The sequence below is a fragment of the Bactrocera dorsalis genome, chromosome 1 (genome assembly GCF_023373825.1).
Source record: "Bactrocera dorsalis isolate Fly_Bdor chromosome 1, ASM2337382v1, whole genome shotgun sequence".
Taxonomy (NCBI): Eukaryota; Metazoa; Arthropoda; class Insecta; order Diptera; family Tephritidae; genus Bactrocera; species Bactrocera dorsalis.
Window position 1 is genome coordinate 67,645,507 of NC_064303.1, and position 26,242 is coordinate 67,671,748.

The 26,242-nt window shown below is 34.9% G+C and overlaps 3 protein-coding genes across 5 annotated transcripts in view; 1 reads left to right on the forward strand and 2 right to left on the reverse strand.

The window, feature by feature from the left end:
• LOC125775402 (uncharacterized) overlaps positions 1-6,998 on the reverse strand; it is a 335,512-nt gene extending 328,514 nt beyond the window's left edge. Inside the window, exon 1 of the mRNA XM_049445962.1 lies at positions 6,965-6,998. The gene's annotated coding sequence lies outside the window, so the exon portion shown is untranslated. The remainder of the gene's footprint in view (positions 1-6,964) is intronic.
• The window catches only part of LOC105228375 (galactosylgalactosylxylosylprotein 3-beta-glucuronosyltransferase S), a 75,347-nt gene that overhangs the window by 41,125 nt on the left and 7,980 nt on the right, over positions 1-26,242 (forward strand). The gene's annotated exons all lie outside the window — the stretch shown is intronic.
• On the reverse strand, positions 11,081-12,630 carry LOC125775514 (uncharacterized). The gene is made up of 2 exons (XM_049446174.1): positions 11,677-12,630; positions 11,081-11,619 (listed from the first exon to the last, which is right to left on the reverse strand). Exons 1-2 carry the CDS (start codon positions 11,939-11,941, stop codon positions 11,195-11,197), a joined length of 690 nt encoding a protein of 229 aa, XP_049302131.1. The 5' UTR covers positions 11,942-12,630; the 3' UTR covers positions 11,081-11,194.

Sequence of the window (26,242 nt, forward strand, 5' to 3'; positions counted from 1 at the left end):
ATTTGTTTTTGTGTAATGGCGTAAAAGTGGTCCCATAACGCTCATCTACGAACTTTTATACCAAGTTCAATAAGAAGATTGAACTCGTCTTATCATCCTGATCATTTATATACTATATATTGAGGGTCGAAAAAGTCTTTTCGTATTTCTAATAAAATTTTAACTTATTTTTTTTATATATGTATAGTAATAATAAATAAATAAACAAATATGTATTTTAGGGTTCAAAAAAAATTATTTTTTTTCAATTGGTACTCGTAAAAATAGGTTCCTAGACACCTCTAAGAAAGCCTCTCCAAATATGAGATTTTAATTGTAACGGGAAGGTCCTCCGCCTAACGGTTTTCTATTTTTTCTTATTATCAGATAGCAAAATTTATATCTCGCTTCCAACTACTTGAAAAAATATCTTGTTAATTAGGGCTTGTAGGAAATTGAATGCTCTAAAATATGGTCTCTATGATTTTTTCGCAAACCCAACCGTTTAAAAGATATTAACGGTTGAAATTTGACTATTTTTGGAAAAATTCTTTATTTCTTATTAATTTTAAAACTCAATGAGAAAAAATTATTACGAATAGGTTCTTGGAGAGGCTAACTTAGAGGTGCTTAGGAACCTATTTTTCAGAGTACCAAACGAAAAAAAAAAATTATTTATTTTGATCCACCCTAATATGCACTGATTTTTGACGATGAATATCTCGTAAACGCTTAACTTTATCGAAAAATTACAGTAGTTTTTATAGAGCAGTAAATTTCCTACAAAACTATGAGTTTCATCATTCATAATAATTTTCTTTTCATTGAGTTATAAAATTAATAAGAAATAAAGAATTTTTCAACCGTTAATATCTTTTAAACGGTTGGGTTTACGAAAAAATCATAAGAGACCATATTTTAGAGCATTCAATTTCCTATAAAACCTAATTAACAAGATATTTTTTCAAGTAGTTGGAAGCGAGATATAAATTTTTCTATCTGATAATAAGAAAAAATAGAAAACCGTTAGGCGGAGGACCTTCCAGTTACAATTAAAATCTCATATTTGGAGAGGCTTTCTTAGAGGTGTCTAGGAACCCATTTTTGTGAGTACCAATTGAAAAAAAAAAAAAAAAAATTTTTTGAATCACTCTAATGTATATACCATTTTGGTCGGTTGTGCTACATGAACTAATAGAGTATCGTCTCCCTAAACTTCACAAATTTCATTGGTGGTTTGCGTGGCACTCTTCCCTTTTTTTATACAAAAATTTCAAAATATAGCGAATTTCGTCATTATTTGCACTAATTGTTGAACAGCTGTAACTTTTTTTACTTCAATTTAATTATTTTTTGTTGGTATGAAGCTTAAAACCTTATGATTGGTAGCACTGGATATATACGACTGCAACGAGAGCTATTGACAAGATACGAAACGACTTTTTCCCTTTTACTCAATACATGTGGCAAAGCTGCATTGATTCATTCAGTTGTAAGCAACTCGTTTCCTTCAATAATCCTGCCATTCTATCTTTTTTCTACAAACCGTCATACCGAACGGACGTGTTCAGGGACAAACCTTTCACCCTGTAAAATAAGTATCTAAGTATTTCTAAATAATCTGTAAATAAAACAATAAACCCCAAACAAGTGAAACGAATCTACAGATGGAACAGCAGGGAGAAAGCACCGGACAGACATCTTCGCCCGCGAGCGTGCGACCGGCAGCGCAAGCGAATCAGCCTCAAGGCGTTCTGGCCAGAGGAGCAATCAAAGTGCATCAACCCGATCTCCACGTAGATGCAGCAATGGTTTCTCCAAGTCTCATTTTTTGTCACTGAAATTCTGGTTCGCTGCTACTGGTGTGATCCACGATGCAATCTGGTCATGGCCAACGCTCGAATAACAGACAAAAGAGCGAATGAATATCCGAAATGAAAATTGCAGCAGATAACGGAACTCCTACAGTCCCACACCGCTTGAAACTCTCCGACGGTTTTTCTCAATAGACACCGGATCAGACGCATCGGTAATTCCCGAAATCACTACAAACAACAACATGAAGCCATCAACCGTTAAACTATTTGCGGCAAACGTCACCCCTATTTCCATATACGGCGAAGTGCTTCCTAAAATCAATTTAGGTTAAAGGCGAGAACTCCTTTGGAACTTCCTCATCGCCGACGTTACGAGCCGAATCATTGGAGCCGACTTTCTAAGTCGCCATGAACAGTTGGTTGACTTAAAAAAGAAACGATTAGTCGACAACCTAACGTCAGTGACATCGCCTGGAAAGCTCGTAAGTAGCGAAAAATTTTAAATAAAAACATTCAACACGTCATGCGCATATGCAAGCCTACTCAAAGAGTTTAGCAATTTAACTCGGGTGGTACAACCCGGAAACCCAGCCGTATCGTCAGCCGTTCATCATATCGAAACTCCGGGCCCACCTCTATCTGCACGAACATTTTCACCAGATAAAATTGGCAGCGGCTAAAGCAGAATACGAAAGTGTAATCAAATTGCCGCATCTGCATCTGCCGCCCATTGAACATCTGTTGGGCCAGCCCTCTTCATATGGTAATGAAAGCGGACGCTACCTGATGACCATGTGGAGATTTCAGAACCCTCAACGGTGTAACATTTCCAAACCGATATCCAATTCCATATCTACAGGACTTCACCTGTAATTTAATAGATAAGACGATCTTGCCCAAGATCGATCTTCAAAAAGTTTTCCACCAAGTTTTCGTAAATCCAGAATTTATGTTTATGCTCTTCGGTTTTTGCAGACATTCCAAAGACTCATACACGTTGTCCTACGAGGACTATATTTTGCATTCCCATGTATGGATGACATCTTTATAGTATAATCATCTTAGACGAACATCTGTCTCTTCTCCGTCAACTTTTCGAGCGCCTGCAAATATATAACCTAAGGCTCAATGCTGCAAAGTCAGTCATTGGAAAGTCCGAAATCACATTCTTAAGACACACCGTCTTAGCAAAAGGAATACGACCTCTAAAACAACGCGTACAAGCTTTCAAAAATCTTAGCAAACCAACTATAGTCAATGGTCTCAAATGATTCTAAATTTCTACAGACGCTTTATTCCACATGCAATCGAAGCACAAATACCTCTACCTACGATCACTAACCACTAATTTACGCATTTCAGAAGAGGCAGACAAGTTTTATAATTGTTTTTTAATTAATGACGCGACAAAACTTTGTACTTCAATCGAAAATTATAAAAGAAAAAATTAAATTTAATTATGGTATAAGTTCTAATAATGTGTCGAACCGCCTTTTGAATGTTTTACAGCTTCAAAGCGAGTAGGCATTGTTTCGATAAAATTTGCCATAAACCCCTTGAAATTTCTCCCTCCCATATTTTTATCAATTTTTTTAAATTCTATTTTACTTTTAGGCTTATGTTGAGTATTGTTTACATTTCATGAAATGCCATAGGTGTTCAATGGGATTCTAGTCGGGAGAGTTTCCTGGGCAATCCAAGTGTTGAATTCCCAGGTCTGCGAACATTTTCATCACCTGTACATAAATTATAAAAGTTTTTTAAATAATTTGGTTATGGATTGGTAGTAGTTTGTTATAACAAAAAAACTTACTGATTTTGCACGGTGGTATGAAGAGGAGTCATCCTGTAAGATAGCATGGGAGAATGTCCATATTGTTCTTCAACAAAAGGCACAATTCTATCCGCCCTTACATCTTTATACCGCTATGCGATAATAATATAGAAGACGCATCCCCAAATTAGGCTTTCAGGATGCTTCACGATTCTTTTTACACAGTTTTCCTTAAATCTCTCTCCCGCAAAAGGTTGCTCGCACGGGAGATGGTCGGCACATTGCAAGTTAATTTTTCTTTCATCCGACCATATGGCATTTCGCCATTGCTCTACAGGCAAATTTCTGCGCGTCCGTGCCCACTCCAGCCTCTTGGCTCTCATTATCTGCGCCAAAAGGGGCTTTTTCGCTGGTCTCCTAACGCAAAGTTCGAATTCCTCAAGCCTTCTCCTTACCGTCCTTACACTAATGTTTACGTCATCTTGTTGCTCTAAGTCCCTTCTTATTTCCACACCACTTTCGGATCGATCCATGAGATCCATCCTGTAGATAACGCCATTTGTTCGGCTGCTGGTCTTCCTTCTTAGACCTTTCCTACTTTTGGTATCCAAACGATCTTCCGGACATTTTGTTAATAAATTTAGCACCGTGGGATGACTGCAACCTATCCTCTTTGCAATATCTCGGAATGATAGTACTTCTTCGAGCAAGTAAAAATTATCACTTTTTCATCCCGCATCAGTCTCTTATTTTCTGAGCTCATTTTGAAGCCCTTACTAACTGTCACGCGATTTAGTCAACAAGTGAATGAGTTTTGTTTTTAATTTTTAATATTTTAAACAAATAACACGCCACTTATATCCAATTAAAACAACTTCGATACCGCAAAAAGTACCGTTATAAAGTGTCACAAAATATGCGCTTAGTTGAAATATTTTAACGGTAAGTTGTGCGTGGCCGCAGGTCTACACCCCCATATTCACTGATATGAATGCACAAAAAGTTTTTAGAAAAATGTATTTATTCAATTTTATTCTAATAAAAATAAAATAAAAAAATCTTATATTTAACATAAAACAACAAATTTACCAAAGGTAAACTCTAAAATTGCGTGAGAAAAGTGCAGTATGAAGCTCAAACTTAGTAATTGTTATGATAACGGTAAAGTACCGTTAGCCTTTTTCTTTCATTACATTTACTGTTTGGCATTAATTAATTGTGGTTTGAATACTTGAATAGCTATATTTGCTCCGCGAAGACAAATATCAATTGATGTAAGAAGTTTGGTTATAAAACTAAAAAAAGAAAAAAAATCGTATGGGTAAATTTTAAACTTGATTCGATCAACAGTACGGACAATTGAAAAAACTTCGAAGATAATGGTTCCACCGAAAAAAACCGCCCGAAAAAACTATCTCCTAGAGGCGTCAGCCTAATTCTTAAAGAAATAGAACCAGAAGCTTCGTTTAAAATTCCCCAAAAACAAAGAAAATTATATAAATGTTGAGAAAAAGTTTTATTTACAAATCAGTCTAAATTCATTATTTTTAGAAGCGATGGAAGAGCTAGAGTTTGGAGGAAAACTAAAGCGGCGGTTGAATCGAAGAACGTAGTATGAATTGTGAAGCACGGTGGCGGCAGCGTAAGGTATGGGGAGCTGTTGCGGTTCTGGAGTTGGAAAGTTAGTCTTTATTTTTAGCTCCATAAATTTATGTATATTAAGTAATGTTTTTTTTTTTTTAAGTTTATTGTTATTAGATAAATTATTAAAACCAAACTGTAACAACACATTTTCCTAAAAAGTTTTTGTACTCTCACATCAAAGAAAACAGGGGTTGTGGTATATTTTTGTCCGTCACTGTATGTACAAACACATAGAAAGCTCATAACTAGAAAAGGTAAGGTACAATTTCGGAACGCTAAAAATAAAATTAAGGGATCGTGGGAAGTGTTTCGAACATAAAGAGGATTCTTCGTATAGATGTATGTTTCATCAGTTTTGCCCTCAGCATTTTTTCATCATAAAGTAAATCAAACTAATGCACGTTTTTAAAAATAATTCATCTTTTCGATAACTTAATTGAATTGTTTTGGTTTTTCGTTTAAAAAATTTCAGCTGTTTAGTTTTCTGTGTTCATTAATTTCTAGGTAGGCAACAACAGCATTTTTGGAACAGAATAGCGACCCTATAATTCTGAAAGGGTATGTTGAGTAGATCATTTTTGTAGAACAAACTTATGGTCCAGCACGTCTGATTTTTTTTACAGTTGGCATAAATCCAAAAATTATTTTTTCTTATTTCAAAAAAATAGGTACGCAGTATTAATTGAGACATTTCAGTGGTCTAAAATATGCAAAAAATTATTTGGATATGGCAACTCTGTTCTAAATATGAGCTGTAAAATATGATGCTTCTGAAGCAAATACAAACTTGTAAACAGTTCAGTAAAATCTTGTAAGAACAGCTGTTCGATAATAAAGGGTGATTTTTTAAGAGCTTGATAACTTTTTAAAAAAAAAAACGCATAAAATTTGCAAAATCTCATCGGTTCTTTATTTGAAACGTTAGATTGGTTCATGACATTTACTTTTTGAAGATAATTTCATTTAAATGTTGACCGCGGCTGCGTCTTAGGTGGTCCATTCGGAAAGTCCAATTTTGGGCAACTTTTTCGAGCATTTCGGCCGAAATAGCCCGAATTTCTTCGGAAATGTTGTCTTCCAAAGCTGGAATAGTTGCTGGCTTATTTCTGTAGACTTTAGACTTGACGTAGCCCCACAAAAAATAGTCTAAAGGCGTTAAATCGCATGATCTTGGTGGCCAACTTACGGGTCCATTTCTTGAGATGAATTGTTGTCCGAAGTTTTCCCTCAAAATGGCCATAGAATCGCGAGCTGTGTGGCATGTAGCGCCATCTTGTTGAAACCACATGTCAACCAAGTTCAGTTCTTCCATTTTTGGCAACAAAAAGTTTGTTAGCATCGAACGATAGCGATCGCCATTCACCGTAACGTTGCGTCCAACAGCATCTTTGAAAAAATACGGTCCAATGATTCCACCAGCGTACAAACCACACCAAACAGTGCATTTTTCGGGATGCATGGGCAGTTCTTGAACGGCTTCTGGTTGCTCTTCACCCCAAATGCGGCAATTTTGCTTATTTACGTAGCCATTCAACCAGAAATGAGCCTCATCGCTGAACAAAATTTGTCGATAACAACACATTTCGAACCGAACACTGATTTTGGTAATAAAATTCAATGATTTGCAAGCGTTGCTCGTTAGTAAGTCTATTCACGATGAAATGTCAAAGCATACTGAGCATCTTTCTCTTTGACACCATGTCTGAAATCCCACGTGATCTGTCAAATACTAATGCATGAAAATCCTAACCTCAAAAAAATCACCCGTTAGTTAAAAAGGAAAAAAAAAGAAATAAATTTATAATGGAAGAATATAAGAAAGGGATCTATTTTTTAACTTAATGGAAAAAAATGTGGTTTATTGTGTTATATCTGTATAGTGTGGAGTTTTGTTTGATAGCTTTTTAACCGAAATTTTCATATTAACCTGTGTTCTGTGGATCGAAAGTTGTGTGTATTGTCCCGTATGGTTCCAGATTTTTATGTTCGGTGGAAGTTTGGGGTATGTTCTTTAAAATCATGTATGTAACATTGACCCGTTTTTGCCCCATTTAAGTATATTTGTAATTTTCAGCAACCTTTAAATTCCAACACGAAGAAATGCTTGGAGTTTGGATAGAGGGCGATCGCAAAACTAATGTTGTTTTGGATTAATACTAATGAGTTAAGTTTAAAGAAAAAAGATGAAATAAGAAAATAAATACAAAATTTATTAGCATATCTTAGCCAAAAATTATCAAAATGTACCTAATCGTATATTTAAAAAGAAATACCCCCAGTGGGTTTCCGCAACAACTATTATTGAAATTTCTGAGAATGATTTTGAAAAACCCTGTTCAAGTAAAGCAGGACGACCAAAGGTTAGCTACACAGATGCAAAAGATCGGCTTAAGAGGAAGCTGGCAAGTGATCTTTCTTGCAGCTACTGTGGCGGCAAAAAATCAAAACAAAGTGATTTAGCATTTATTTTAAAGAAAACTGCGCATCAAGCAGAACATAGCGAAATATATATCCAAGCTATGAGAAAGTAATTAAATGCAAGCTACTTTGCCGGCCTAAGGAGATATCTGTGTCGGAGTCTTCAGCAGAAGTATCACAGCAAAATCTTTTAGACCATATCGCACAACGCATTCTTTTATTCCAAAAAGATGTTTTGCACGTCATGGCAGAAATTTCGAATGTTGTTTTAATTGCTAGCTATGGGTTTGACGGTACAACGGGACAAAGTATGTTTAAACAAAGGTTTGTTTGAAGTACACTTCAACTTTTTGACCAATCACTGTTTTGTAACTACCATTATACCTTTACAAATGTTGGACAGTTCTGGAAAAATTATTTGGAGGAATCGCACTACGCAATCAGTGCTGTTTTGCAGGCCATTAAAAATGCAATTAGCAAAAGAATCTACAGCTCTAATTCTATCAGAAAATAGTCAGCTAGATATGCAAATATCTTATTTAAATCCATTTGAATATTACCTTGATAACGGAGAAAAAATTATTGTCAATTATGATTTGCATATGACTTTGATTGATGGAAAAGTACTAAATGTTATAACAAACACCAATTCTAATCAGAAATGCCCGATATGTTGTGCTACACCAAAACAATTCGTAACAACTAAAAATTTTAATTCTGAGGTTTTTAAACCCAAACTTATATCCCTTAGATATGGTATTAGCCCACTACATGCATGGATTCGAGTATTTGAATTCGTTGTACACATTGCTTATATAAAGTGGCAAATTAGGGAAGCTTCAGATAAAGAAGCTTTCCAACTTCGTAAACAAGAAGTACAAAAGAGGTTTTGGGAAGAAATGGGCTTTGATGTAGATAAGCCTAAAGCAAATGGAGCAATGGATTCTTCAGACCCCCTTCTTTCAAGCTTGTCTTTATCCGCTAGAGAAAAATATCGGAAAAGAGAGAAGCTACCAGAAGAAGTAATACAATTGCTTACACCTTCAAGTGAGCTTCAAATTTTCAACCACTTGCCAGGGGGATCTGAATACATAGGCTGCTATATATATTTCTGGACTAGGCAACACTAAGTGTTGCCAGGTGCAATCTGACATTTCCATTGGAAAGTTTGACATTTTTTAGCATAACATCACTCAGAACGTTTTGTCATTTAATCGTGAATTGTTTTATTTACAGGGAATTAAAAAATTCATCTCGGCCAAAAAATGGAATTAACTTGTGAACATTTTCGTGCGATCATTTTTCACAACTTTCGACGTGGATTACCACGACAAGAGTGCATCGATGAACTAAAATCTTTGTATGACTATGAAGCACCATTCTATAGCACTGTGAAAAACTATTACAACGAACTTAATCGTGGCCGACGCTCGCTCGAAGACGAATTCCGTGAAGGTCGTCCAAACACAGCCGTTGTGCCAGAAAACATCGATGCCGTACGTGAACTGATAATGCAAGACCGTCATGTAACATACCTTCAGATAGAGGCATGCCTATGCATTTCTCCCACCAGCATACATTCGATATTGCATGAACACCTAGCCGTAAAAAAGCTTTGTTCTCGTTGGATCCCGGCCAATTTGACAATTGCACAAAAAAAGGCTCGTGTGGATTGGTGTAAAGAAATGCTGAAAAAATACGATCGCGGTGCTTCAAAAGACGTTTATAAGATCGTCAGAGGTGACGAATCATGGATCTATGCGTATGAGCCCGAAACAAAACAGTAATCGACCGTGTGGGTCTTCCAAGACGAGTCAAATCCAACGAAAAAAAAAACATTTTCGTTGATAAATATTCCTATTTTCATTATTAGGCCAGAAATATATATAGCAGCCCTCGTACGATTCGGATAATTCTGATTCCGATATATCGGAAGCAGACGTTGTGGAGAACGCTTTAGTTGTAGATACGGAAGACTGATTTCGAATGATTTGCTTGGTACACATAACTTTTTATATTATATTCAAGTGAATTTAATAATTCTGTAACTTCTCTCTCATTTCAGATGTACAGTCAATGTTATTATAAAAATAATTGTTTCAGTAAAAACATATGTATAAATATTTGGATAATAAAGTTATTTGACCACTTTTGTCTATCATATGCAAATTTTTCATTTTATGAAACCAAATTTTTACTATAGGTCCAAGGGAGGTACTCCTAGGGACTGGCCGATTTCAAATATTTTTGGTATCGTCGATGCGTATTACAAGGATAACATATTTACCAATTTTCGTGAAGATATCGCAATTTTTGGAGCTGAAATTCAAAGATTTTTACTATAGGTCCAAGAGAGGTACCCCTGGAAAATGACCGATTTCATCCATTCTTGGAATTTTTCTTAACTAAGTCATATATAACCTGTATGCGAAATTTCAATGGCCTAGTACCACTCCTTCTAATTTATGCCAAAAAATTTGAATTTCAGACCGCAGTGCAGTGGGTCAAAGTTTTCATTTTTTGGTCGAAGGGAGCATTATACTATATGAAAAAAATGTTGTAAGTTAATATCTGAGAGAATTCTTATGGTCAGAGTTGTATTGTGGAATTGTATGAGGATTATTTTTGTGGAAGATCTTAACCCTCTAACTGAAAGACACTTACTGGTTTCTTTATGGGTCAATTTGACACTTTTTTCGAGAAAATCAAAAAATATCCTTTAAAAAAGGGCATTTAAGGATTAAAATATTCTACGAAAATGTTTGGCGGAAAATTTCAGTGGGGGTCACCAAAGACACCATTGTTGTAAATAAAGCTCTTTACGATTGATAAAAAAATTATAATTTTGTTTTAATAGTGGTTTATTATGTATGTACATTAGAGTGTGCCATTCTGAGGCAACCTTTTTTTTTCAACTGAAAAACAGGCTCAAAACTTTCGAAAATGTGTAAAAAAAAAGTCACTCAAAAGATGAGCTCTTAATATTAATATTAAGAGGTGCCTATTTCAAATTTTCTGTTTTCCATATAAATTACATGGAAAAAAATCATTTTTTTTGTGGTGGTTATTGTGCGGAGGTTTTATATGTGCCCCGATGGCTGCCAGTAGGGATGGTAAACTCGATCCCGATTCTACTCGAGAATCGAGTTTTCTCGTAAAATAATCGATTTTTCGAATGTCAAGAACCGGTTCTTAATCCACTTCGACTACTGAAAATCGATTATTTAACAAGAAAACTCGATTCTCGAGTAGAATCGGAATCGAGTTTACCATCCCTACTGGCCGCCGTCGCGTGGACATTAAAACCTCCGCACAATAACCTCCACAAAAAAAAAATTATTTTTTTCCATGTAATTTATATGGAAAACAGAAAATTTGAAATAGGCACCTCGTAATATTAATATTAAGAGCTCATCTTTTGAGTGACTTTTTTTACACATTTTCGAAAGTTTTGAGCCTGTTTTTCAGTTGAAAAAAAAGGTTGCCTCAGAATGACACACCCTAATGTACATATTTATTTTTTTGCTTCAGCAGTAGTAGGTCAATGGATTAAAGATTAAACTTAATATGCTTTCCTGTATTTAGCTTGACATGAATGTTCCGATGTGTCAAGGTTTCTGTACAAGCCCCATACGTATGCAGCAAGCATTACGCTTTGGGATTTCCCTTTGAATCTTTCTTCCAATACCTTTATATCCTGATGAAACCTTTCACCGTGTTCATCTGAAACCGCTCCAAGGTTTTCTTCAAAAAAATTGAGATGAGAGTGCAGAAAATGCAGCTTTAGTGACATCTTAACGCCAATATTGTTAAAACCGATTAGCATACTTTCAATATTTTCTGCATAGTTTTGTGCTCTTGAGTTTCCAAGGAATTCTGATATAACCAGCTGCATAAAGTCAAATGCTGTCTTTTGCATATCCGACAGATGACCATAAAATTCTTCATCTTGTAATAATTTTCTTATATCGGGTCCAACGAGCATTCCTAGAAAAGGTAGTTTACATTAAATGAAATTAATTATTTCTTAAAACCGTATTTTACCTTCTTTTAATTTTGCTGCAGATAATCTGGGGAAAATTGTTTGAATGCGTTTGAAAGCATATCCTTGTGTATTTAAGCTTTTAATAAAATTTTTCACCACGCCCAACTTAATATGCAGCGGTGGAAGTATGACCTTATCCTTTGGGACAAGAGATTCATGGATTACATTTAAGTCACCAATAATATTTTCTTTACGTTCTTCGAAATATTTAATATGATAATGGCTGCTGGTAGCACGTGAATCCCATTTACAAAGAAAGCACATTTATTTTGTGTATCCTGTTTGCATTCCAGTCAATATTGCAATCATTTTGAAGTCTGCGCATACTTCGCATTTATATTTATAGTATTCAATTTTATTTAAGAGATTTGAAATATTTGCGTATGTTTCCTCCTTTTTTGTGGAATACGCAACCGGTATTGATGGATGCTGATTTCCATTGTGCAGTAAAACTGCTTTTAAGCTGTGTTTTGAACTATCTATAAATAGTCGCCAAGCGAAAGAGTCCAGTGGAAGCTTTAGATATTTTAGAACCTCTTCAATACTGCAACAGTATACAAGTTCTTCTGATTTTTTAAAATAACTTTCCAAATCGGCGTGTCTTTTTCTTGGCGATGTAACTTTTACATCGGCTTTTATCAAATTCCTGTTTTTCAATCTGGAACATAATATTTCAGCTTTCTCTTTTGTTAGTCCTAAATCTCTTACAAGATCTTCAAAATAAGCTTGGTCTATCAAATTAGGACATATGTTTAAACCACCAGGAGGTAAGTAACTTACATCTGATATGTTTTCAACCGCCGCTGTTACTTCTTAATTGGCGTATGTCATATTGGCCGAAAATGTATGTGTAGGCGGTTGAGGCACCGGAACACCTTCACAGCGCACTTCTGGTAAAATGACATTATTTGTTGCTTCGTATGTTATTATCGCGTAGTGCCTTTGGCTTCTACCAAATTTGTAATTTACGCAGAAATAGCATGTATCTGATTTGTGATTTTCAGGTTCAATCCATACAATAGGCGCAGAAAATGGCAGCGCCTTAGTACCGCCTTTGTACCAGGTCAAAAGACCACTTTCGCAAGTAGTACATACAGTTTTTGGTATCCAAGCTTCACATAAAAATCGTATTCCAAAGAAAAGAAAATATGGTTCTTCAATTGTAGGGAATATCTTTCTTCCGCTTTGAAGGTGCGTAAAATGTCCACAAATAAAACAAAACCAATCTCTTAATTTGCAAACAGAATCCGCTATGCTTATTTAAGCTTTAATTGTTCTTTTTTTATATTAATTTTAGTAAAAATAACACCCGATATGTACTGCTTAGTAAGTCAATTATGCTTAATTTTATCACACCCGGTTTGTAAGTCACAGGTGACTAGACGCGAGAACTCAGTGTTTGGCCCGGCCGAACTTGACGACGTTTTCATCTACTTTGTATATGTTGGCGTGTAATTTTTCTATCAATCGTAAAGAGCTTTATTTACAACAATGGTGTCTTTGGTGACCCCCACTAAAATTTTCCGCCAAACATTTTCGTAGAATATTTTAATCCTTAAATGTCCTTTTTTAAAGGATATTTTTTAATTTTCTCGAAAAAAGGGTCAAATTGACCCATAAAGAAACCAGTTAGAGGGTTAAGATCTTCCACAAAAATAATCCTCATACAATTCCACAATACAACTCTGACCATAAGAATTCTCTCAGACATTAACTTACAACAGTTTTTTTATATAGTATAATGCTCCCTTCGACCAAAAAATGAAAACTTTGACCCACTGTAAAAAAAACTCAGACGTGCTGGACCATAAGTTTGTTCTACAAAAATGATCTACTCAACATATCCTTTCAGAATTATGGGGTCACTATTCTGTTCCATTCAAAAAGTCTTCATTTGTTGGACAGTGTAATCAGTGTAATTAAGCATGAGTTATACTAGTATGTACATTAGCTAAAGATATGAAAATATTATTTTTTTTTGAATTTTTGATGATTATGGATATACACCACCATAGAAGTCGATGTCTGATGAAGAGAGTTGAAAAAATATCCTATTAAGTGCTTCCATGAAAAATGTTTGGAAGAACCAAAAAGCGAAAACTGAGATCTTCGAGGTATGTCAGGTACATCAAATTGCCCATTTACTATATAAAAGTCCCTAGGTAAGCGAACTGGTGTCGAGCATTTAGGGGTTTGACTTTAAATTGCTTCATTGGATGGATGGAATGACAAAGAGTTGCAGAATTTATATTGTAGTCTTTTAATTATGTTGAAATAGGACTGATACCTGTCCTCGCGTATTAAAGTTATTCTGTTTATGTGCATCAAAAAGGTGAACTTGTTGCCAATTAAAGTCTCCATGGGTCTCCCTTTTTGTGGATTAGGCAGAGTACACCTAAGTTCCAAACATCGGACATGTTTTCATCCGAACATATTCTACAAAGAAGGTGATGTATGCTCCTTATCCTCCTCTTCTTATTTCATATAAAATGTTGTTCTAATAATTAAAAAAAAACAATGTTTCAGCATTAGAGTTGTGTTATGTGCACCATGTATGCGCATTAAAGTGCACCAAAAATTATCGGAACTCGATGCTTTGCATGACTTAAAGAGTTTACTGTTCTATTCTATACTTCGTACCAATGCAAAGCAAGATGCATCTTGGAACCCAAACTATGTTCCCGGTTACCTCTTTAAGACCGATTGGCCAATTAACCGTTCTATATATTCTTGCACTAATAGCCATTTAATCTCGTTGCTGAGATCTCTTTGAATGCCGCGTGACTATCTCCGAGTATAGCAATTTGGTCATTACTAAAGTTGTGATGTTTCCACACACTGTCTTATAACAGATTTCCTCTTTGAATATGCTCGAAAAACGTCAAATGGATGTGAAAATATTAATGAGCGAACGCAGGACGGACATACAGTCTCTTGGAATTCAAATTGTCCTGTAATTATGATAATTTATATAAATATTTATAACACTATATCTTCTCGATTAGCTTAACCGACCGTTTGAACATAATTTATCATCAGCCATACAGGTTTGTTGGCCATAAGTCCTTTTGTTCCATATGCAAAATTTAGTTCTGCTTAACTAAGAAACAAACAATCATTCAAAATAAATTAGTTTCTTCGGTTATTTACACTTTTCCATTTTAACATTTTACATTTTATTTTTTTTTTAAGTATGTAGAGGAGAAAGCTTTTGAAGAGTTTCATAATAGTCAATTTGAGGGATATACAAGGTGCGTTCCATAGTAAACAGGACTTTTTGAGTCAGCGCCCTCTGTGCGCCATCTATATGTCGACTGGTGCGTTAGAATCTGCTATCTTTATCGATTGTCCAGTGAGAATTTCATGACCTTTCATCGATTGGAAGGGAATTTATTGCGTTTTAAGTGTCAGTATGTTTGTGTTATCGGTGCGAAAATGAGCTTCGAACAAAGAGTTTTAAAATAAATAAAATTGGTAAAACTTTTACCGAAACGTTTCAATTGATGAAACAAGTTTATGGCGATCATTGCCTATCCCGTAGCAGAGTGCACGAGTGGTTTCAACGTTTTCAAAGTGGTCGTGAGGACATACGAGGTGTGTTCAAAAAGTATCGCGAATTTTGTGCTTTTTCAAAAATTATTTATTTATTCATGAATATCTATTTTGTCCCCTTCAAAGTAATCCCCATGAGATATTATACACTTGTGCCAACGGTTTTTACAATCTTCGAAGCACTTCAAAAAATCATTTTTTTATCTTCTTCAGCTCCTCCTTCGACGCCGTCTTTATCTCGTCAAGAGAAGCGTAACGTCGTCCTTTCATGGGCCTCTTCAGTTTAGGGAACAAGAAAAAGTCACAGTGGGCCAGATCTGGGGAATACGGTGGCTGCGGCATCATTAGTGTGTTGTTTTTGGCCAAAAAGTCGCGCACAAGCAACGATGTGTGAGCAGGGGCGTTATCGTGGTGCAAAAGCCAATTTTTGTTCTTCCACAAATCCGGGCGTTTCTGGCGGATTGCTTCGCGCAAATTTCGCATAACTTGCAGGTAATATTCCTTATTGACCGGTCTTCCCTGTGGCAAGAACTCATGATGCATCACGCCCCTGCCATCGAAGAAAACTGTCAGTTACGATTCGCGATACTTTTTGAACACATCTCGTAAATGACGATCAACATGTGGACCAATGAAAATCGGTGATCACCGGAAATTCCATCGAAACTGTGCGTGAATTTACCAAAAATCAGCCGAAATGGAATTGAACATCTCCAAAACATCGATTTATCGCATTTTCACCGAACATTTGGGCTTACGAAAGGTGTGTGCACGGCTTGTTCCGCACAAATTGACTGACGACCAAAAATTGCTCAGAATCCAACATTCGAAGGAAGATTATTTGACCAAAAATCACATTTTAACCATTAACCACTCCCCGTATTCACCTGATATGGCACCGTGCGATTTCTTCCTTTTCAGAAAACTGCATTTGCTCATGAATGAAAGCGTTATGCAGACTTAGAGACATACTGGTGGCCATACCGGACAACGAGCTAAAACACTCGTTCAACATGCTTTTGGACCGTGCAAAAAGCTGTATTGAATCAAAAGGAGACTATTTTGAATAAAATAAATAAATTTTGCCATTTGTTCTGTTTTTTTATATCCTGTTTACTTTGGAAAGCACTTTGTAGTATTGAAATTGAGAGAAACCCTTTGTATGATAAAAATGTAATTCGTGTAAAAAATTTCTAAAAATGATAGTTCCTAAATACTTAATATATATATATAGTAATATATAGTATATGAGTTATCTTAAAAAACTATGGCGAACGTAGTTCTTAGAATACTCCATATACCTAATATAATTATTGTCAAACTTCTGTTGGACCATATATGGTACTTGGTAATAATGTGTCGTAATGCCAAATAGCTATTAAGTTTGTGAAAATTTAAACAATTGTGGTTTTACTATACATTTAAAGGTTTGTAATATAATTTTTTCTATGATCGAATATTGCCCCAATTTGGCCACTCCATGTTTAAATTGATTTTATATATTTTTTTTGCATTCTGCACGCTTCAGACATTCAGACCTATGTCATTTTGGAATCTGTAGAGGTAAATTCTAAAGCACCCTTGTCCACTTAGTATTTGGACCAGAGGGAAATAGAGGTATTGTTAAGCAAAACTTCATTTGATTCTACAGTTGGTAATTCGAAATATCGAAAACACGTAAGTTTGTTTTTTCGAAGCATGAACTGGCGATGGTAGGTCTTTATTGCGAAGAACTGACTTTTGGGCCGAAGGAACATAAGTAATATTAATAAAATCCTGTAATATATGTCATGCAAGGCACGTATCCTCTGTTTGCCATCACTTTGATAAGAAGTTAAGGTGTTCCTTGTATTTAAATTTTGCGTCTATTATTACGCCCAGATATTTCATTTGTGGCTGTGAAGTAATCTCGTATTCTCCTTTGGTGAACACTATTCGTTCTTCTACCTTTCTGGTGCTTTTGGGCAAAACTTCTGTTTTGTGCTCAGCCAATTCTAAACTTACTGGCGTAGACCATTTATGCTCTCATTGTATTTGTTTCTTATAGGCTAGACAGTGAACAACGCAGAATCGTGGGTCGTGTCAGCTGGCACGACCTATCTTATGGGCGCGCAATGTAACTGAACAGTGAAAAACTTTACTCCCTTCTCTCTGACGTGACGATGACGTGAGAATCCGCGACATTTGGATTTTGCCGCCGCAAACGTCGCAGCTGATTGCTCTCTCACAACGCAGGGTTGCCAATATCGATATACTGCAGTAATTATCAACTTTTATAATTCAATCTGTTCAATATGTTTGAAATTTTCTTAAAATAACTCAAAATCAGAGTCGAATGCTATTATTTATAAATATATAAACTATTTTTAATAGTTTGTTTTCAGTTTTGACATTTTATATTGTAAAAAATTGTAATTGAAAACAAAGATGTGCTCAAAACTATATATGCGTATTGGGCAATGGCAACATTGTTCAAATAAAAGCAATGCAAACATGGCTGATTTCTGCGTTTTTACCACGTTTTTGACTGTGCACACATTTTGCCGATAAGGAAGGAAAAGAAAGGAAGGGAGTAGCGTTTTTCACTGGCTAGCCTTTTATGCCATCTAGTTGTTAAGCTACTGCTATCACTATAAGGACGTCGGTATACCATATGCTATTAGTTTCACGTTTGTTAATTGCTGTCTTCATATTTCTTACGTGTTTTGGAAATGATTTTTCGATAACTTTTCCCATAAATAATGCACAGAGCTTTTCAAACCAAGATTTTTCTTTCTGGTTATTGCCGATTTCAGGAGCTTCTTATGGCTTTTAAATGTTTATCTAAGAATATTTTCGATCCACCTTACTCTGTAGGCGTTATGTAGCTGAGTGACAGAGCTTTCTCAACATAATTTCCTCATTCCGCTATTCCGCTGCTTGTTCTGGTTTGTAGCATGATCTGTATCGAAATCATGTTGTTTCCACTTTCACTTCCTAGAAGTGCTTCAAAAAAGGAATTCCGATTCTCGTGAGCAGGAAACTCTATGTATATGTATGACACCGTCCTCTTAATATGTCTTCTAACCGAGTTGTTTTCGAATATTGGGTTGTCAAAAAAGTCTTGCGGTATTTTCGCTAGTTGGCGCTGAAAGCGCGTAGTTCTAGTTTTATCGCATCGGGTCATGCTATACCTTTTTGGAAAGCTCATTTCACGCGCTAACACGTATTTAATTGATTGTCGTTTCTTTTAAGCTCCATGTTTTTAGCGTCACAAACATGGAGCAAAATAAAGAGAAAATACGGCATATTTTACAGTACTACTACGATTAAGGCAAAAATGCATCTCAAGCCGCCAATAAAATTTGTGCAGTTTATGGACCCGATACAGTTTCCATTTCCACCGCACAACGATGGTCTCAACGTTTTCGTTCTAGTGTAGAGGTGCTCGAAGATGCGCCACGCTCCGGAAGGCCTGTCGTCGAAAATTGCGATAAAATCGCTGAATTGGTCGAAAGAGACCGGCATAGTAGCAGCCGTAGCATCGGTCAAGAGCTGGGCATGAGTCATCAAAAATTCATTTCAATTTCAATAAAAAAATTCAATAAAAATACTGCAAGACTTTTTTGACAACCCAATATTATATTAATTGTGGATACCTTACTACTTTTTGGAAAGTATTCAGGAATTTTTGAATGTGCAATGTTGTGTACATCTGCTGTCCCATGCAGTTGACCAAGCAAAGTCGCAGGATATCTGCAAACGAGCGCCATCCTTTGTAATTATAATAGCATATATTTGTTATAATTTTCCTTTCAATTGATGTCATCTTATTGACCTCGCCTAGCAATTTTCCTTTGTGTTTGAATAACCGTGGTATTCTCTTAAGCTATTTTTGCTGCCCGACTGTATTATAATTGCGCCTTTTCATGTTCAGTATAATGGAACATATTGCTGAATTATTTAAAATGAGTGGACTGTATGGAGTGGTGGATTTAGACGGCGGAAATTTACTCAACATAGTTAGAGATTGAAATCACACAGGATAAGTTCTTAAAAGATTCTTAAAACTTGGCCAACATCGTTTTGTTTTGTAAAATTTTACTATTCAATGCACGATCTGACTACAATATTATACAGTATGTCAAGATAGTGCAGAAGCATAGTTTCTTTAAATAGAGCAAAACAGAATCGAAACCTAAAGTGTGTAAAGAGTTTCTTGACAGTGTCAAAAATGTGTAAACTCATATTTTGTTTCTTTAAAATTTTCCCTCTCGTTGTATTGTTTTTATTTTTGAACATACTAATTTAATAGTTGTAGTAGTAGTAATAGTTATGCATTAAAACAATATTGAAAATAATAACTAAAAGCGTTATTTTTAGATGCATAGTCAAAAAATATGTTTTTTTTTCAGTGTGCAAAAAGTTTCTTGACATACTGTATATTCTGGGCCGTCTTAAGCCATGTGAAGGCCCTAAGGCAAAAGTTATCTAATCACAGGGGGTCGATTTTTTTAATTTTTTTTTTTTAATAAACACTTAATAAAGAAAGACATTCAAAAAAAGTTTTTACATTTTTGCATTAAACTTAGTATTTTATTAATTCATAAAAATATTTTTTTCTTGACATTCGACTTACATACATAGTAGAATAGCTTACTTTATAAATTCACTTTTCGAAGTTTCATGGTAGTGAAAATTTTTAAAACATCTTCAAAGTCGATTTTTTCTAATACATCATTTTCTATTGCCATGACAGCTAGACTATTTAATGCGATTCTGAGTCATTGATGAACGTAGACTGTTTTTAACTAATTTTAATTTTGAAAAGCTACATTCACCCGTAGCATTTGTTATCATCAGACATCTATATATTTTCAAGGCTGTCATGACATTAGGAAATGAAGATTGTGACATATTATCAACAATTATTTTTATAAGATTCCTGAGCCGACAAAAAGTTGTTAGATTCTAAATCGTTTAATGTCAGTTAAAATATTTAAAATGTATCATTTCTTCAGCGAAGTCACATTCAATGTCTTCGAAATAACACTTTCTAAACTTTTCACAATCATTCCTCAATTCTTCATCAGATTTTATTAAAAACGTTGTTAGGAATCTAAATAAGTTTTGTATTTCTGAGTATGCTTCAAGGCGTTTTTCAACTCTGCACAAAGCCTATCAAATATTGGCAAATATGTTTCTATTTTAAATTTATCTTGTCCTCTAAACGCAACATCTTCTGCATTTCCTTCATAGTATTTTTTTTTTTTTTTGTCGTTTCCTATTGCGTTGGTTTTCATCAGTCCATTCAGTATCAATAATCTCATTGGCTTTAGTAAGGTAGTAATCAAAATTTTCTCTTTCTGCGATCAAAAAGTCTAACAGCGATTTTAAAAGATTGACTGCAGAAATGAATTAAATTTGTTTGTTTTGTAAAGATATACTAACAGCATTAATCCGCGCTAGAATGACACTCCAAACTACAGACATTACAACGTTTTCTTTTTTATTTAAATCCTTTAATAGGCACTTAGCTTAGTGAATAACTTCTGGTTTCTGATTTACGTGGTTTATTAGGTCATGTAAAGCTTGCTGTATGCCCTCATATCCATTTGATAAAGCTTTAGTGGCATCAGCTCTAGATTTAGTTTTAGCATCCTCTGATAGACATTTAAGCAAAGTCCCCCAACGATAAGTTGACCGCGAGAAGAAGTTGTAAAGTGTTTGCATGAATCCGAAAAATGAGATTGCTCCAACGCAGCTTTCTACAGCATATACTCCAACTAGGTTTAATGAGTGTGCGAGCGGATTATTTTTTTTAATATGCGCTTGAAGCCCATTATAACAACCGGACATATTTGATGCATTGTCGTAAGATTGTCCCCTCAAATGTTTTATGTCGATATTAATTTTTTTTAATCTATTTAAAATTATGTTAGCCATGTCTTCCCCCGTGTGGCTTTCATTTGGAATGAATGTTAAAAACCTTCCATTACTTCTCCGCTTAAATTCGAAACATACCTTAAAACTAAAGTCAACTGATCAGTATGTGTTATGTCTGGCGTTGAATCAACACTTAAGGAGAAATACTTGGCGTCAATAACATCCTTCACTATATCATTCACAACTCTGTCGCCCATTATTTCAATAATTTCTTCACAAATGGTTGCAGATAAATATGAATATATAAATATGATTTCCATATTTAGATAAGTGTGAACTGAGGAAGGGATCATATTGCGCCAATAATTCTAAAATACCCAAATAGTTACCATTATGTTGTGAACCAAGTATTTCATTCTGCCCACGAAATGCTAATCCACGAGATGAAATCAATTTTATGACTGACACAATCCGATGACATACATTTACCCAATATTCTCTTTCTTTGTTGAATTGAATCTCCAAAGAGGAATCAATCCGTCCAAGAGTACTACGCCTGCGTATCAATGTCTGCACACATGTTCGATGTGCTTCACTTTTCTCGCGCATTTGAATTCATTGCGCAGCATTCTTCCAATCAGAAAATCCATTTTAAAATTGTGATTGTTTTTGAGAAACACCAAAGAGAACACATGCTAAACAGTAAACATTCCCATTAGATGGAGACTACATTAGCCACTCTCTTTTAATTTTGCACCCACTTATATGGTTAAGAAAAAAACTAGAACTGGTAAGATTTCGATTTTCACCGTTGCCATAATGTCGTAATGAAGCAGAAAAGCTACTTTCAAAATGTTGACATTCTTTTGAATCCCTAGTACACCAAAATTCTTGTACTTCGTTTGTGATATTTTTCCATAAACCAATATCACTCTGGTATTCCATTTCTTTTTCCATTGCTCAATTACATTCGGTTATGCAATCTAAAACCGCATCCTCATTTTTCTCTTCTGCACCTTTAAAATTTCTTTCATCTTGTTTTTCGCCAATCTGTTCTATACACTGTACAGTTCTCGGTTCTGACTCTAAAGTAGATATTGTTGTGGTGGGATTGGGATTTTTTTCAATTGCTCATTGAGCTTAGCAGCGTTCTTCTCGTTTTTTACGTTTTTGTGCTCCACTTTCATGTTTTTTGTCAGACATATTATTTGCCTTAAATAAAAAAAAAGGTACGTGGAGTCCCTACGCGCGGATGAAGTTATACTTCTTAGTGATATTCAGAAATGCATATCATTTTGTATGAAAGAAAACTAGAAAACTTAAATTCACATTTTATAAATTTATTATGCACATAAAATGAAGAATAAAGCAAAGTCTAAATGAATGAATTTTTACTCAGAAAGTAGTTCCGTCTCTTCGTTGCGGAAGAGAATATGCAGCGTAATCATCTCTCTTTTGTTCTTCGCCAATTTGGCTGCCGGATTGACTTGTGAAGATCAATTTTTTGTTGGTGACATATTCATATGTGTACGCATATGTATGTTTGTATGCTTGTGATTTATTTGTTCGGCAATGTATGCAAATATATGTACATATAAGTATATATGAATGTATGAACATGCAAGTCAATGCGCGCACATGCGTATACATACACTCATATGAGCATGTGCAGATACACAAGATAGGATAGAAGATGTATGCCTTTTAACATCGTATACTATACAAATAAATATTTTTCTTACTAATAGAAATTAAAATAAAGAAAAATATTAATTTGTATAGTATACGATGTTAAAAGCAAAAAATTAAAAATTTATTCTGTCGGGATTCGAACCTGGGACCTGTGTTAGCATCTTGACCTTCCAAGCGCTTACCACCAACACCACCATTGACAATTAGGTTGCACTGACACACGATGGTTCTAATAATTTTGTTTAAATATAGAAATATACATACTTTGTAGAACATTTGCTTTCGCAATAAATTTATCACAGCAATATACATATACATAATATGTATATACATATACATACATACATAATATTGCTGTGATAAATTTAATTTCTATTAGTAAGAAAACTATTAATTTGTATAGTATAATACGATATTAAAAGCAAAAAATTAAAAATTTATTCTGTCGGGATTCGAACCTGGGACCTGTGTTAGCATCTTGACCTTCCAAGCGCTTACCACCAACACCACCATTGACAATTAGGTTGCGCTGACTTAAGTATGATGTGGTTATGAATGCAAGAAACATACGATGGGTTCTAATAATTTTGTTTAAGTATAGAATATACCTACTTTGTAGAACATTTGCTTTCGCAATAAATTTATCACAGCAATATACATGTACATAATATGTATATACATATACATAACATTGTTATGATGCCCTGAGAAGTATAGTCTTAACAAATTTATTTTTAATTTTTTACTTACTAATAGAAATTAAATTTATCACAGCAATATTATGTATATGTATATTGCTGTGATAAATTTATTTTCTATTAGTAAGAAAAAAATATTTATTAGTATAAAACCACATACCTCGTCCTCGTGGGTCAGTTTCAAAAACCACAGAAATGATTCTGTGTGATTCTGAAAGGCCAACGCAGAGTATTTCAACCAAAACATACGTAAAATAGTTGAGAATTCGCAGAAATGAAAGACAAACGAAAGAAAAAGAAGTATAACTTCAATAATGCACAAGCATACAAACATACATATGCGCACACATGTGAATATGTCACCAACCAAAAATTGAAACATTGTTCTACAAAAACAACAACAGCATAAGCATGGAACATTGTGGTGTGTTGTTGTGTCGGCCGAGCTGTGCCGAAAGAAACGAACAAACGATCGCCGATTGTCACCGCTTCGCTTGCTGCTCGCACATATTCGCAGACAAGGTTGCGTTACATTCATATGGATGGAGCGAGGTTGCGCAACTTTGCGTTACTTTTATATGGAAGGTTGCGCAACCAGAATCTATCGCAACCTTTTCCGGCGTCGTATAAGAAGTATAACTTCAAAAAATAAATAATGAATAAAAATAACCCTTTTGTTACGCAAAACAATGTATTGAGAAAATTCCGGTTATGAATGAATTCTTTATATTACTAATATTATTAATTATTAATGCTTCTCGCAAAATGCGCTGCTGCAATGCCATAAAAATAACAGAAAGAAAGAATTTAACAGTTTCTTGTTTGCACAAATGTTCATTATTGATCGTAACATAATTGTTATTGTAAATCAAAGGCACGCAAACGCTACTGAGGGCTTTGTAGCATGTATGCGTTTTTGCTGCTTTTGTGCTGGTATTTGTGTTCATGTTTGTAGTACATTGTTTGCAGTACTAGCAGCGACGCAATAGCCGAACACACATCATCGTGCGTTGCGCGAAGTAGTTTATGGAACATGTGTGTCAGCAGAGCGTCGACTGCTGCAAGCCCATGGGCTTGGAAATGAAATTTTGCCGACCACTGTTGTAAATTGTCTTCAACAGAAGCAAATATTCTTATATTTTTTGTCTGCTCGTATATAATTTTGTCTGAATGACATAACGGGTAATCTGTGGCGCCGACTTGATGTGCTTCTGCTGAAGCCTACCCTTGAAAAATATTTTATTTTGACGCCGGTTGCTTTTCTGAGAAATTGTTGTTGTTTAAGCGTGCTTTTCAAGTAGCTCGCATAAGCAAATAAATAATTTTGAGTAATTTTTTTTTGTTCTTTTTATTTACGCTGCGTCGCGATCATACATATAATTTTTTTTGCATTGTCTTTCAACAAGTACAAATTTGTTCTAATTTTTTTAGTGGGCCCCTAAGTACCGATGGGCCCATAGGCACTTGCCTTATTTGCCTCGAGGCTAAGACGGCACTGTGTATATTGCAATAAAGTAAGTCAAAGTATTTGTTTTTACTTTGAGCTATTCTTGAGGTATTTTTTCTCTTGAGTTGTTTTATATGAATAACTTATGTTATGGTTGTACTTTATCACAAAATCTCTTTATTAATACCAAATAACAAGAGAACAATGCAAAGAGGCCAAACAAAAATCGAATAACGGTAAATTTTTATTTCGCTTATTATCTACGATCTAATCGTACGTTCGCGACCGAAAACGTCATTTATTGCTATTACTTCACATTTAGTACAAACAGGTGCCTAAAAAAACACGACTAAAGCAAGTTAAGCATCCGTAACCAAAAAACAAAATTACTTAGGTAAACAGTACATCAAACTTTTTATTTCGATTTTCAAAATTTCGTACGTTCGCGACCGTAAGTATTGATTTGTTTCTAAACAAGTACATATTTTTAGTTATTATTTTAATACGCACATATTTACGAGTATATTTATTTATAAAGATGGGTAAAACATGTGCTAAATCGCAAAAGGTCAAACATCAGGTGTACTTAGACAAAATCAAAAGCGATCCCGAAAATATAAAAAAATATCGTGAAAAAGCAGTTGAAAGAATGAGAAAACGCCGCTTAGAGCTATCGAAATTGCCAAAAAACAACAAGCTTTTAAAAGAGATGCAGGAAAAAGAATGTGAGAGGTTGAAAATATACCGCAAAAAGAAAATTACAGTAGACAAGGAGAAGAACATATTACTTATACTTGCAAACAAACATTAGGGAAAGCCCTAAAGAAAGCTGAAAATGCATTGCCAAGGGATTTGGCAAAGAAAATGGAAGTCATTGCTGCACTGCATAAAAAGTATATCGAAACAACAAATTGTAAAGAAAAAAATACTCGTACATTTGATAGTGACTTAGAAATGGAGACAAAATTAAAATTGGCGAAAGAATTTTTTTTTTTTGCGTGAAGATATCAGCGTTCAGGCTGCAGGAAAAAGGGATACACTCATTGTTGATGGGAAAATTGTGGCTAAGCTTTTTATGCTCCTAACGATATCGGAAGCTTACGAGGTTTATAAAAAAGAAGCAATTGGGCAAAAGCGTAAATAAATCACGATTTTTCGATTGCCGCCCAAGAAATGTTCAACTTTCGAGCAAAATGCCATACATCTGTGTATGCATGCGTCACGGCAATTTCAGTTTTTTATTGAATGTTTTTCCGAAAGCTTCGAAAGTTTCTTGAAATTAGTTTGTTGCAATATCGAAAATGAAAATTG

Coding starts and splice junctions, on each gene's coding strand:
- LOC125775514 (XM_049446174.1), bottom strand. CDS start 11,941: ATGTGCTTTCTTTGTAAATGGGATTCACGTGCTACCAGCAGCCATTAT. Junction 11,620..11,676: donor TGCAGCAAAATTAAAAGAAG/GTAAAATACGGT, acceptor TACCTTTTCTAG/GAATGCTCGTTGGACCCGAT.